This window comes from Mytilus galloprovincialis, chromosome 6, assembly GCF_965363235.1.
Source record: "Mytilus galloprovincialis chromosome 6, xbMytGall1.hap1.1, whole genome shotgun sequence".
Lineage (NCBI taxonomy): Eukaryota > Metazoa > Mollusca > Bivalvia > Mytilida > Mytilidae > Mytilus > Mytilus galloprovincialis.
The window spans coordinates 102,749,422-102,762,209 of record NC_134843.1 but is presented as its reverse complement, the minus strand read 5'-3'; the positions used below and the strand labels follow the sequence as shown (position 1 = coordinate 102,762,209).

The window sequence follows — 12,788 nt, the reverse complement described above, 5'->3', positions numbered from 1 at the left end:
CCAAAACTCCCAAAATCAATCCCAACCTTCCTTTTGTGGTCATAAACCTTGTGTTAAAATTTAATAGATTTCTATTTAGTTTTACTAAAGTTAGAGTGCGAAAGCTAAAAGTATTCGGACGACGACGCCAACGTGATAGCAATATACGACGAAAAATTTGAAAAATTTTGCGGTCGTATAAAAATCTTAATACATGGTTAGATTCAGCATATATCAAAGAACCCCATATATTCAATTTTTGTTGAAATCAAACAAAGTTTAATTTTGGACCCTGATTTGGACCAACTTGAAAACTGGGCCTATAATCAAAAATCTAAATACATGTTTAGATTCAGCATATCAAAGAACCCCAAGGATTCAATTTTTGTTGATATCAAACAAAGTTTAATTTTGGACCAACTTGAAAACTGGCCCCATAAGCAAAAATTTTAATACATGTTTAGATTCAGCATATAAAAGAACCCAAGGATTCAATTTTTGTTGAAATCAAACAAAGTTTAATTTTGGACCCCGATTTGGACCAACTTGAAAACTTGGCCCATAATCAACCAGATGCTCAGCAGGGCGCAGCTTTATACCACCGCAGAGGTCGAACCCTGAATAGTTGGGGCAAGAATGGACACAACATTTAAACTTGATACAGCTCTTAATTTGGTTTGTGATTAAATAGATGACACAACATATAGGTTTCTGACACAGAATGAATGTGGTCCAAGAACTTAAAAAATTTTAATTGGACATTTACCTATTATGGTCAAATATCCAAAATCTAAATACATGGTTAGATTCAGCATATCATAGAACCCCAAGAATTCAATTTTTTATGAAATCAAATAATGTTCAATTTGAGATCATTTACACCTTAATGTGGACCAATTTGATAACCGGGTCCAAATATTAAAAATCTAAATACATGTTTATATTCAGCATATCAAAGAACCCCAAGAATTCAATTTTTGTTAAAAATCAAATTAAGTTTAATTTTGGACCCTTTGGCCATTAATGTAGACCAATTTGAAAACGGGACCCAAAATTAAGAATCTACATACACAGTTAGATTCGGCATATCAAAGAACCCCAATTATTCAATTTTTGATGAAATCAAACAAAGTTTAATTTTGTAACCTTTGGGCCCCTAATTCCTAAACTGTTGGGACCAAAACTCCCAAAATCAATCCCAACCCTCCTTTTATGGTCATAAAACTTGTGTTTAAACTTCATAGATTTCTATTTACTTATACTAAAGTTATTGTGCGAAAACCAAATGTCTTTGGACAACGACGCCAACGTCATACCAATATACGACCAAAAAATTTTCAATTTTTGCGGTCGTATAAAAATCTAAGTACATGTTTATATTCAGCATATCAAAGAGCCCCAAGAATTCAATTTTTGTTGAAATCAAACAAAGTTTAATTTTGGACCCCAATAAAAAAAAAATTGGACCAACTTGAAAACTGGGCCCATAATCAAAAATCTAAGTACATGTTTAAATTCAGCATATCAAAGAACCCCAAGGATTCAATTTTTGTTGATATAAAACAAAGTTTAATTTTGGACCCTTTGGACATTAATGTAGACCAATTTGAAAACGGAACCCAAAATTAAGAATCTACATACACAGTTAGATTCGGCATATCAAAGAACCCCAATTATTCAATTTTTGATGAAATCAAACAAAGTTTAATTTTGTAACCTTTGGGCTCCTAATTCCTAAACTGTTGGGACCAAAACTCCCAAAATCAATCCCAACCTTCCTTTTATGGTCATAAACCTTATGTTAAAGTTTCATAGATTTCTGTTTACTTATACTAAAGTTATTGTGCGAAAACCAAGAAAAATGCTATTTGAGCCCTTTGTGGCCCCAAATTCCTAAACTGTTGGGACCAAAACTCCCAAAATCAATCCCAACCCTCCTTTTATGGTCATAAACCTTGTGTTTAAATTTCATAGATTTCTATTTACTTATACTAAATTTATTGTGCGAAAACCAAATGTCCTGTTTTCAAATTGGTCTACAGTAAGGTCCAAAGGGTCCAAATTAAACTTAGTTTGATTTTTTACAAAAATTGAGTTCTTGGGGTTCTTTGATATGCTGAATATGAACATGAACTTAGATTTTTTGAATATGGGCCCAGTTTTTAAGTTGGTCCAAATTGGGGTCTAAAATTAAACAATTTTTTTATTTCAACAAAAATTGAATTTATGGGGTTCTTTGATATGCTGAATCTAACCATGTATTTTTATTTTTGACATTTGGGCCCCCTTATCAAATTGGACCACATTGAGGTCTTAAGGGTCCAAAATTGGTTTCTTGGGGTTCTTTGATATGCTGCACTTAACCATGTATTTAGATATTGGACCATAAAAGGTAAATGTCCATTTTAAATTTAAGTTCTTAGACCACATTCATCTGTATCAGAAACCTATGCTGTGTCAACTATTTAATCCCAATCCAAATTCAGAGCTGTATTAAGCTAGAATGTTGTGTCTATACTTGCCCCAAATGTTTAGGGTTGGACCTATGCGGTTGTATAAAGCAGCGCCCTCCTGAGCATTTTATTCCATTTGTAAAGGCGCATACATGTACATTTGTAACTCTAGAACAGTAAAAAGGACGCAACCAAAATTCTAATTTAAAAGTGTTTTGTGGTTTTAAGCTGCATTGTGTATAAGTTTCATAACATTTGGTTGAGGCAAACTGAAGTTAGAGAACTGAAACCAATATTGGGACGGAGATGGAGAGTTATCTCATTGGCACCCATATGATACAGAACTTCTGTATGACTTGAAATGAGTTAAGTATATTAACAGCAATAACTGGGAGGGAGATGGAGAGTTGTCTCCTTGGCACCCATATGATACACATCTTCTTCTGTATGACTTGAAATGAGTTAAGTATATAAACAGCAAGAACTGGGACGGAGATGGAGAGTTGTCTCATTGGCACCCATACATTTGTATGATACACATCTTCTTCTGTATGACTTGAAATGAGTTAAGTATATAAACAGCAATAACTGGGACAGAGATGGAGAGTTGTCTCATTGGCACCCATATGATACACATCTTCTTCTGTATGACTTGAAATGAGTTAAGTATATAAACAGCAAGAACTGGGACGGAGATGGAGAGTTGTCTCATTGGCACCCATACATTTGTATGATACACATCTTCTGCTGTGTGACTTGAAATGAGTTAAGTATATAAACAGCAATAACTGCCCTTTCCTATAGGTTTATATATACAAGGTATTTCCGTTTTACACAGGAAACCCTACACATAAACTTACGACAAAAGGGACGACTTTTCGTTCTCTGTTGTTAATATTCCTTTTTGGATGGGGATATGCCATTAACACCATCATAGACATATATGCATATTAGTATATATGTCTCTGGTACCATCTGCTGTTTTCAGATATTACAACCAATTCTTTAAGTCTGTATCTGTAGCGGATGTTTTAGATATGAATGAACCTTAATCTATGTACTACTACTAGTAAATAATGTTGTCATGATTTCGTTACCTAAAATTACTAATTACATTACTAAATTCTTTCATATACACAAATATTTGGTTTGGAAGTTTGGCTGTACCTATAGAAAAGTTTTATAGATTGGATAGCACGTCCTGAATTTTACGGGGATGTTGTTTACCAAGCCAGTAAAATTAGTTAAGATCTGGGTAAACTTATCGACCACTTACATGAAGTTGCTTTAAAAGGGTACCAATTCAACCCTGTACTCAAGTGAAAAACTATGGCAGGGGCATAAACAGGAAAAAATTTCAAATACATTTTTGAACTTGAATAATTTCAGAAAATAAAAATAAAAACTTTGGTAACTCTACTTATTTTCATTATACATAACAAAGTAGATAAATTAACAGTACAAACAGTAGTATCTTAGAACATTAAATACATGTTATACATATTATATTATATATATTTTGCTTACTTTCAATTAAAATAAACTTAATATCCTTGATAAAAAAATAATAAAAAAAAACTTTGACATAAAAACTGAAATCATTAAGCAACAATGTCAATGAATGTCATATAATCAAGTCTAAAACATCTAATCACTGGTATCAATCTTTCATTTACAAAATAATGATCATGATTTATGTGTGTATTTATGATGGTTACTGTCAAACAGAAAATGTGGAATATTGGTGATCTTTGACACCTGAGTTTGTAGGTTCATCTTTGATTCCAGATGTTGATGCTGTATTCCCAGAACACTCGTTTTGTGAAACTGATCCAGCATGAGCCAAGAATAAGTCCTTCAACACACCTAGCTCTTTTGATAGAATTGTAACTTTTTGTTCCAATGTCTCATTTTCCTTTCTAAGTTTATCAACCTGATCCATTGTTTCCTTCGCTTTTTGTCGACTCTTTTCTCGGCTTTTTTTGACAGCCATATTATTTCTCACCCTTCTCATAACATATTCATCACTTCCTTTTTCTAATTTTTTTCGTTTGTATTTTGGTGAGTTATCATCCATGCTACTTCCATCTTCATCACTGGTAGTAAACTGTCTTTTAGAAATATGTTCTTCCATCTTGCTTCTTTGTCTGTGCTAAAAAAAAAAAAAAAATTTAATCAAGTGAATGAACATGACCAGATTTCTCAAAACTGACTTTGAAAAATACAAAAAAAAAGAAATTTGAAATAAATAAAATGCTTTGCAGAGCACAGCTGGATACGACTGCAAAGGTCTTACCCTAAACAGTTGGGGCAAATTTGGACACAATAAATAGGCTTCATACTGTCTGAATTTGGAATTTGGAAAACTTTTTTACATAATATAGGTTTCTGAATTTGACACAAAAAAAATGTGGTCAAAGATCTTACAAAGCCAATGCCTATTACTGTGCAATTAAAGATTTCTTCTTGAAACTTTTCAAAAATTTAAAAATAAAAAAATTTAAGAAAAAAAAACACCCTCAAACATGTCAAACTTTTAAACCCCCTGGAGCAACTACAATGTACCCACAAACTCAAGCCTTCTCTTTGTAGTATAGAACCTTTGACTACAATTTTAGAGATACAATGTATCCATACACTTCACCACTTTTAAGTTATTGTCTGGAAACTAGCAAAATATAAAAAAAGATGATGTGGTATGATTGCCAATGAGAAAACTGTCCACAAGAGACCAAAATGACACAGACATTAACAAATACATAAAATGCTTGTTTTTGGCCCTTTTTTGCCCTTTCCTGCACATTTGGGGCAATTACTCCAAAACTCAATCCCATCTTTCCCTGTTAGATATGGAAACTGTTAGTAAATTTTCAGAGAGATCCATACACTTAAACACAAGTAAATGTCGGGGAAACTAAACCAGGTGCTCCGCAGGGCGCAGCTTTATACGACCGCAGAGGTCGAACCCTGAACAGTTTGGGCAAGTATGGACAAAACATTCAAGCGTGATAATGCTCTGAATTTGGATTGCTATAAAATTTTTGACATTACATGGTTTTTTTTTACACAAAAAAATTGTCAAGATTTTACAAATCAATTAAAGATTTCTTCTTCAAACTTTTTAAATCTACAATTAAATAGTTGACACAGCATAGGTTTCTGACACAGAATGAATGTGGTCTAATAAACTTAAAAGTTTTTTTTTGCCTTTGAGCAATTCACTATGCTGTTGAATATTAATCCTCTCAAAAAAATGTTTGAAGAAATTTTCTTTTATTTATGAAATCTGAAATGAGAAAAATTTAACCCCCCCCTTTTTTTTCACATCCCCGTTTCCCTTTTTCCAAAACTGATATCAATTCAAATTTCTAATGGAGTTTGCAACAATAACTACTCTTTTAAATACATCATAAAATATTAAAATGTAAAATAAAGTGCTTGTTATCACTGAATGGTAAAGATTGGTTGGTAGTAAAAGTGAATATACATTGTTTATTGTACTGTTGTATAAAACAATAAAAAAAACTTCATCAGCAACATTTTATATTGGGAAATTTCCAATGAAGTTATTTACATACAGTTATTGGCAAATAAAAATAGAAAATGACATCATAGTCCTGTCTGGCAAATGTCAAACATACATTATCTAAAAACATTTTAGATAAGATAAGGAAAAAAAGCTTCATCAGCAACATTTTATATTGGCAAATTTCCAATGAAGTTATTTACATAAAGTTATTGGCAAATAAAAATAGAAAATGACATCATAGTCATGTCTGGCAAATTTCCAACATATATTATCAACTACTATTCTATACAAAGAAAGATAACTCCAATTGAAAATTAATTGCTATTGCACAATATTGTGCAATTAGATATTTCTTGCTAATGTGCAATACTGTGCAATTGAAAATTTCTTGCTATTGCACAATACTTGATATGGAATCCTGATTTGGACCAACTTGAAAACTGGGCCAATAATCAAAAATCAAAGTACATATTTAGATAAAGCATATCAAATAAGCCCAAGAATTTAATTTTTGTTAAAATCAAACTTAATTTAATTTTGGACCCTTTGGACCTTAATGTAGACCAATTTGAAAACTGGACCAAAAATTAAGAATCTACATACACAGTTAGATTTGGCATATCAAAGAACCCATTTATTCAATTTTTGATGAAATCAAACAAAGTTTAATTTGGACCCCCATTTGGACCAACTTGAAAACTAGGCCAATAATTAAAAATCTAAGTACATTTTTAAATTCAGCATATCAAAGAACCCCAAGGATTCAATTTTTGTTAAAATCAAACTAAGTTTAATTTTGGACCCTTTGGACCTTAATGTAGACCAATTTGAAAACGGGACCAAAAATTAAGAATCTACATACATAGTTAGATTCGCCATATCAAAGAACCCCAATTATTCAATTTTTGATGAAATCACACAAAGTTCAATTTTGGACCCTTTGGGCCCCTTATTCCTAAACTGTTAGGACCAAAACTCCCAAAATCAAACCCAACCTTCCTTTTATGGTCATAAACCTTGTGTTTAAATTTCATAGATTTCTATTTACTTATACTAAAGTTATGGTGCAAAAACCAAAAATAATGCTTATTCAGGCCCCTTTTTGGCCCCTAATTCATAAACTGTTGTGACCTCAACTCCAAAAATCAATCCCAACCTTCCTTTTGTGGTCATAAACCTTGTGTTAAAATTTCATTGATTTCTATTTACTTATACTAAAGTTATTGTGCGAAAACCAAGAATAATGCTTATTTGGGCCCTTTTTTGGCCCCTAATTCCTAAACTGTTGAAACCACAACTCCCAAAATCAATCCCAACCGTTCTTTTGTGGTCATAAACCTTGTGTCAAAATTTCATAGATTTCTATTAACTTAAACTAAAGTTATAGTGCGAAAACCAAGAAAATGCTTATTTGGGCCCTTTTTGGCCCCTAATTCCTAAAATGTTGGGACCAAAACCAATCCCAACCTTCCTTTTGTGGTCATAAACCTTGTGTTAAAATTTCATAGATTTCCATTCACTTTTACTAAAGTTAGAGTGCGAAAACTAAAAGTATTCGGACGACGACGACGACGACGCCAACGTGATAGCAATATACGACGAAAAATTTTTCAAATTTTGCGGTCGTATAAAAATGCTTGTTTTTGGAATTTGGACCCCAATTCCATAACTCTGATACCATATTCCCAAAAATCAATCTTAACTTTCTGTTTGTGGTATTACATATATACTAGTAAAATTTCATACAGATCGATTCACTTCAACTCAAGTTATTCATATTGTCAGGAAACCAAATATGTCTGTGTACAAAGCCGAAGATGACAATGATAGCAATATATATACAAAAGCAATTTTTTAAGGATGTCTGCTGCTCTAATTTAAAATAACAAGGATTTCATGTGGTTGCTTAAAATGAAAACAACTTTGATATTTAAACAAAATAAACTAAAAAAATCATTAGTCTCGTGTGTAGTTTTCAAAATACGAGACATTTAGAAAATGGCGGGAAAAGGGTTTTCTTCAGACTTTACTATTTGTTAACATTGGAATTGTTTTTTACCCTTTAAACCAAGAAAAAATAACAAGGATTTCATGCCGCCGGATCACTAAATCTGAAATGATCTATTGAACAGATTTATGAAGACAAAAGTGGGGTGTCGTGTAAAAAAAATTTAATACATTTGGATGGATAAAACCTGAGAAAATCGAAAATATGACAAGAATTCAAAAACATGACCAGCAGACATCCTTAAGGGTCGTATAAAAAGCTTTTCAGAAAATGTGAATACTAGTTTTACATTTTGTACTGCCAAGCTCTTGTAAAAGGGGGACCATAAATGGTAACCTGTCCTTTCTTACTTTACATAGGGGGGGGCCATAAATGGTAACTTGTCCTTTCTTACTTTACATAGGGGGACCATAAATGGTAACTTGTCCTTTCTTACTTTACATAGGGGGGACCATAAATGGTAACTTGTCCTTTCTTACTTTACATAGGGGGGGGACCATAAATGGTAACTTGTTCTTTCTTACTTTACATAGGGGGGACCATAAATGGTAACTTGTCCTTTCTTACTTTACATAGCAAAGAGTTTAAAGGAGAAGGTCCGGTAAGACCCCTTTTTGGCCCCAAAATATAACAGTTTTACAAAATTGTTAAAATGTAAACTTTTAGTTATTTATTGGACAGTTGAATGCTTCTGCTACATAAATATGGGCTGTTTTTGACAATACAATGCACATATATCGGGTTGTAGCACCTTTAAGTCATGCTAAATTACTGAAATCTTCAAAATTCTAGCATTTTAGGTAAATTTTAGACGGTTTCCGTGTAAAACGAAAGTGGCCGCATTCGTGTTCATCCTTAATATTGAAATGTAAGTTGTATTTTATGATAATGCATAACTTATATAAAGGTTGTGGATGAACACGGGTGCAGCCACTTTCATTTTTGACAAAAACCGTCTGTAAAGTGACATTTTTCAGTATATTTGGTAGGTTTTTCATATTTGAGCTTGAATCGGATCGTTTTTAATGACTAAATCAGTTAAAATCTTTCACATTAACTAATTGAATCAAGTGAAATAGACACTTAAGTGTTTAAAAAGTTGTCAAAATCTGTCGTCAGATGAAACTGAAATTTGAGGCCAAAATGAGTCCTTACCGGACCTACTCCTTTGGACCTTGCAGAAAACACAGTCATATTTATCTTTTAATCTTCTTATTTATGTTTTCATAACAGTGGAGACCTGTGAATAGTATATTAACAGGTTTAGATCATAAAGTCACTATATTCCTAGTTGTAGTGAGCTTTGGAGAGAATCTTGTCAACAAAGTTCTGTAATAATTCTAATTAATCATCAATTAAGTTCTATGGTATCAGGTCTGTTCGCATTCAATACACATTCGCACCCTACATGTTTGCACCCAATGTCTGTTCGCACCCTACACATTCGCACCCAATTTTAAATTCCGAATTCCAGTTGAATATTTAGAAAATCATGATTACTTTGATGTAAATCTAACTTTATTTAGAAACAATGATAAAAAAAGAATTAACAATACACTATCCAAAATATGATTAAGTTTTATTCAACACAAAAAAAAAACGTTGTCTCACTTTATTTATAGACAATGACAACAATTATACCAATAGGAATACCAAAACTTGATAACGCACAAAACCAATAAAAATTGGACACGAACGGACTTTGGGTGCGAAAGTGAAAGGGTGCGAACATGATTGGGCGTGAAAGTGAATGGGCACGAATGGACCTGGATTTAAGTTTTATTGGTATGATTTATAATATATCATTTATAAAATATATATTTGTAACAGATTAGTGTAATGTTTAACATGACTGCATTTATAAGTGAGTTTCAGGTTGATGCGCTTGGCTTTAAAGTGGAATGAGAAAGATTGTTATGCCCATCAAAATCATTATGTTTTAGCACACTTCAATGACAAAATATAAGTAATTATGTCACTGTTGATTAAGTGTTGAATAACTTTTAGACAATGTATTCACTACACATTTTTATACTCTTATCTGAATTATCTCGACTCATCTTTTGATTGATTGGTATTTCACTATTTGCTTAACACCCAGTGGCAGTGGCAAATATGCATTTACACAGTCGGGTGTATTACACGTGTTAAGATAATTGTAAACATATTACAAGTATAGAATGTTTACAAACATTTTGCTGGTACTATTTTTCCAGTGTTGTTGGTTTGTGTGATTGCGAAATCACTTCAAAACCAAAACAAGCCTGTACATACTTTCTGTTTGCTGATTTCGAACCAGAAAATATAGCAGCAGTCCAGAAATTTATAGATGACACCAAGAAGAATAACGAATATTTCTTACCTAGGCCAGATTATGGCAGAACGTGAAAAATTAAGGATGCTGTAATAGAAAATTCTTTGAACTCGTTAGATTTAGGTCTGATGCAATACTGTGATTGGCCAATCAACAAAGGAAATACCTTAGAAAAGACAGACCCGCATGTACGGAATTTCTATCAAATGATAAGTCGTTTGACAAGAAAAAATCTTAGATTATGTCTTTTGTCTTTTACAATATCAATACATAAATATCAGTCATTAACCATTAAAATGTAATATTTAAATTAAATAACTATGGTTCCTGGTTGATGTTAAGAGTTATTGCGCAATACATCTATGTACCGCACTGAATGGGGTTTCCCAAAAGCATAGTTTTTTCTTAGACGAGTTTTGACTAGAGTCTTGACGTATTCCAAATGTACCTGGTGCAGGTCGTCATATCTTAAAATACTGACCAATCAAAGACATATTATACATCATAGGTTATTTATAGAATTTCATGACGTATAATGGCAGCCAAGAAAATATAATCCGTGGAAAACTAGATTTACTTATTTTTATAACACTCTTGCATATAAATTTGGAAGTATATTCCACTTTAATATATATATATATTGCAGTGAAATTTGTGATATTTTTTATAAACGACGCTTGTTTAAAATTGTAAAAGACTTCATTCACTAAATTTTCACGCGTATGAATATAGAAATTTCCTCTATATAAGCCCGAATTTCCGAATGAAAGTTATCTTACTAGGGTATGTCTGAATATCACAGTGCTTCTGAAGTAACAGCAACACGCAATTTTGATTTGCGTTCAGTGACTCCTGTGACCTCAGGGTCACTAAAATTTTCAAATACAGCAGATCCAAATAAGACGGATTTTACCGATTTTATATTAGAGAACAAAGAATGGCTCAAAGAAAATTCGACATTGCCGAACACGTTCCTGTACGACTCCGGTGTTGATATCGTCACAGAAAGTGACCTCAAAGTTCCATTCGACCTGGATCCATCTTTTGAAGCATCAGTTGACATTCAAGAACTTTTAAAAGGAGCAGACGTGAATGAAGAAGAATTTGAAACTCTTGCATCATCGCTGGTGAGCAAAGAGGATACCACATTATTTGATTTGGTCCAACAGGCCAACGGAAGGTCAACCATTGATACGGTAACGTCCAATACTTTTACCAATATTGTTTCAAGTGACAGTTTGTATAATAACATTTACTTTATGACCAACGACGAGAAAAATAATACTGGGAACGGGGTGATGTACATAGATCAATTAGTCGATACAGTTAACACCAACGATCTGTTGGATTCCAGCCAAGATAATAGCAGAGATTCAGCTTTCTCTGATCAAATTGAGAGTGTTACATCCTCCGTTCCTTCACCACAAGAGTCCTTGGTAATTCGTCCGTTCAGAAATAAACCAGGACGTAAACCATCTGGCAACGGACCCATCCGCCCAAGGAAACGCCAACCTGTTAAGGATACGGCGGAATATTTCGAAAAGCGAGAACGCAATAACGTGGCTGTCCGAAAAAGCAGAGACAAGGCAAAAATAAAACAAGTTGAAACTGAACAAAGAGTGCAACAGTTGTCGGACGAAAACGAAACATTAAACAAGAAATTGGACTTGTTAACAAAGGAACTGAACGTGCTGAAGAGTTTGTTTATAAATGTTGGTTCCACTTTACCAAAAGAACTTGAAAAAATGCTCGCCAAGTGTTCTTGACGAACGCTCAAACTTTAGACTTTTGTTAGTTCACAGTTGTGTTTCATCATCATCATCATCACATATTTCTCATGTAACATTAATAGACAAGAAAGACTGGGTATCAAATGACTGCAGAAAATGTACTAATGAACATTGTACAAATATTGGAGAAAGTGACAATATAAACTCAGTGAGATCAAATTTGACTAGTGGGAAATGCTGCATAATAATTCAGTTCTATGGATGTGATTCATACAAACTTTTTCATGGACAGAGATATTTACTTAACATAGATTATAGTAGTTGTATTTTTTCTAACTTTTGTAGTGATAAAAAGGTTTTGTCCCCGCTGCATGTGTATAAAGTATGGGACAAGACTTTAGTGTATATCTATAATATAAATAATTTAAAAGTTATATCGACTTTATTTACATTTTCTACCTGGTGAATAGAGGTTTTCAAGGATTAAAATATTTTACAAAGTTAAACCTAAAAGGTTTTGGTTTGAATTGAAAACTAGCTTATCAAAAGCAATATACGAAGACATTATTGATTTTATTTGAATTGTTTACTTTGGTCCTGAATTGTCATTGTAGGTGTTTGTTTTGTCCACAAACTAAAAATGTTCAGCTCAAATTGGTATTGGAAAATGACACGTGAACTACACACACTCACACGTGAACTTCGTTCTTCTTAACTAGAGTTGGTAGATTGGTTTGGTTAACAGGTCTTCATAGTTTCAGATTTCCATATTTGG

The 12,788-nt window shown here is 32.8% G+C and overlaps 1 protein-coding gene and 1 long non-coding RNA gene across 2 annotated transcripts; one reads left to right on the top strand and one right to left on the bottom strand.

Annotated features, from left to right (window-relative positions):
- Positions 1 to 3,838: 3,838 nt before the first annotated feature.
- On the bottom strand, positions 3,839 to 10,473 carry LOC143080995 (uncharacterized). The gene is made up of 2 exons (XR_012979836.1): positions 10,332 to 10,473; positions 3,839 to 4,584 (listed from the first exon to the last, which is right to left on the bottom strand). It is a non-coding gene; the product is annotated as an uncharacterized LOC143080995 (long non-coding RNA).
- Positions 10,474 to 11,042: 569 nt separating this feature from the next.
- On the top strand, positions 11,043 to 12,447 carry LOC143080994 (uncharacterized). Its single transcript, XM_076257227.1, has one exon. It carries the CDS (start codon positions 11,069 to 11,071, stop codon positions 12,047 to 12,049), a length of 981 nt encoding a protein of 326 aa, XP_076113342.1. The 5' UTR covers positions 11,043 to 11,068; the 3' UTR covers positions 12,050 to 12,447.
- Positions 12,448 to 12,788: the final 341 nt, after the last annotated feature.

Bases quoted from the DNA above. Each gene is read 5' to 3' on its own strand.
- LOC143080994 (XM_076257227.1), top strand. From the start codon at position 11,069: ATGTCTGAATATCACAGTGCTTCTGAAGTAACAGCAACACGCAATTTT.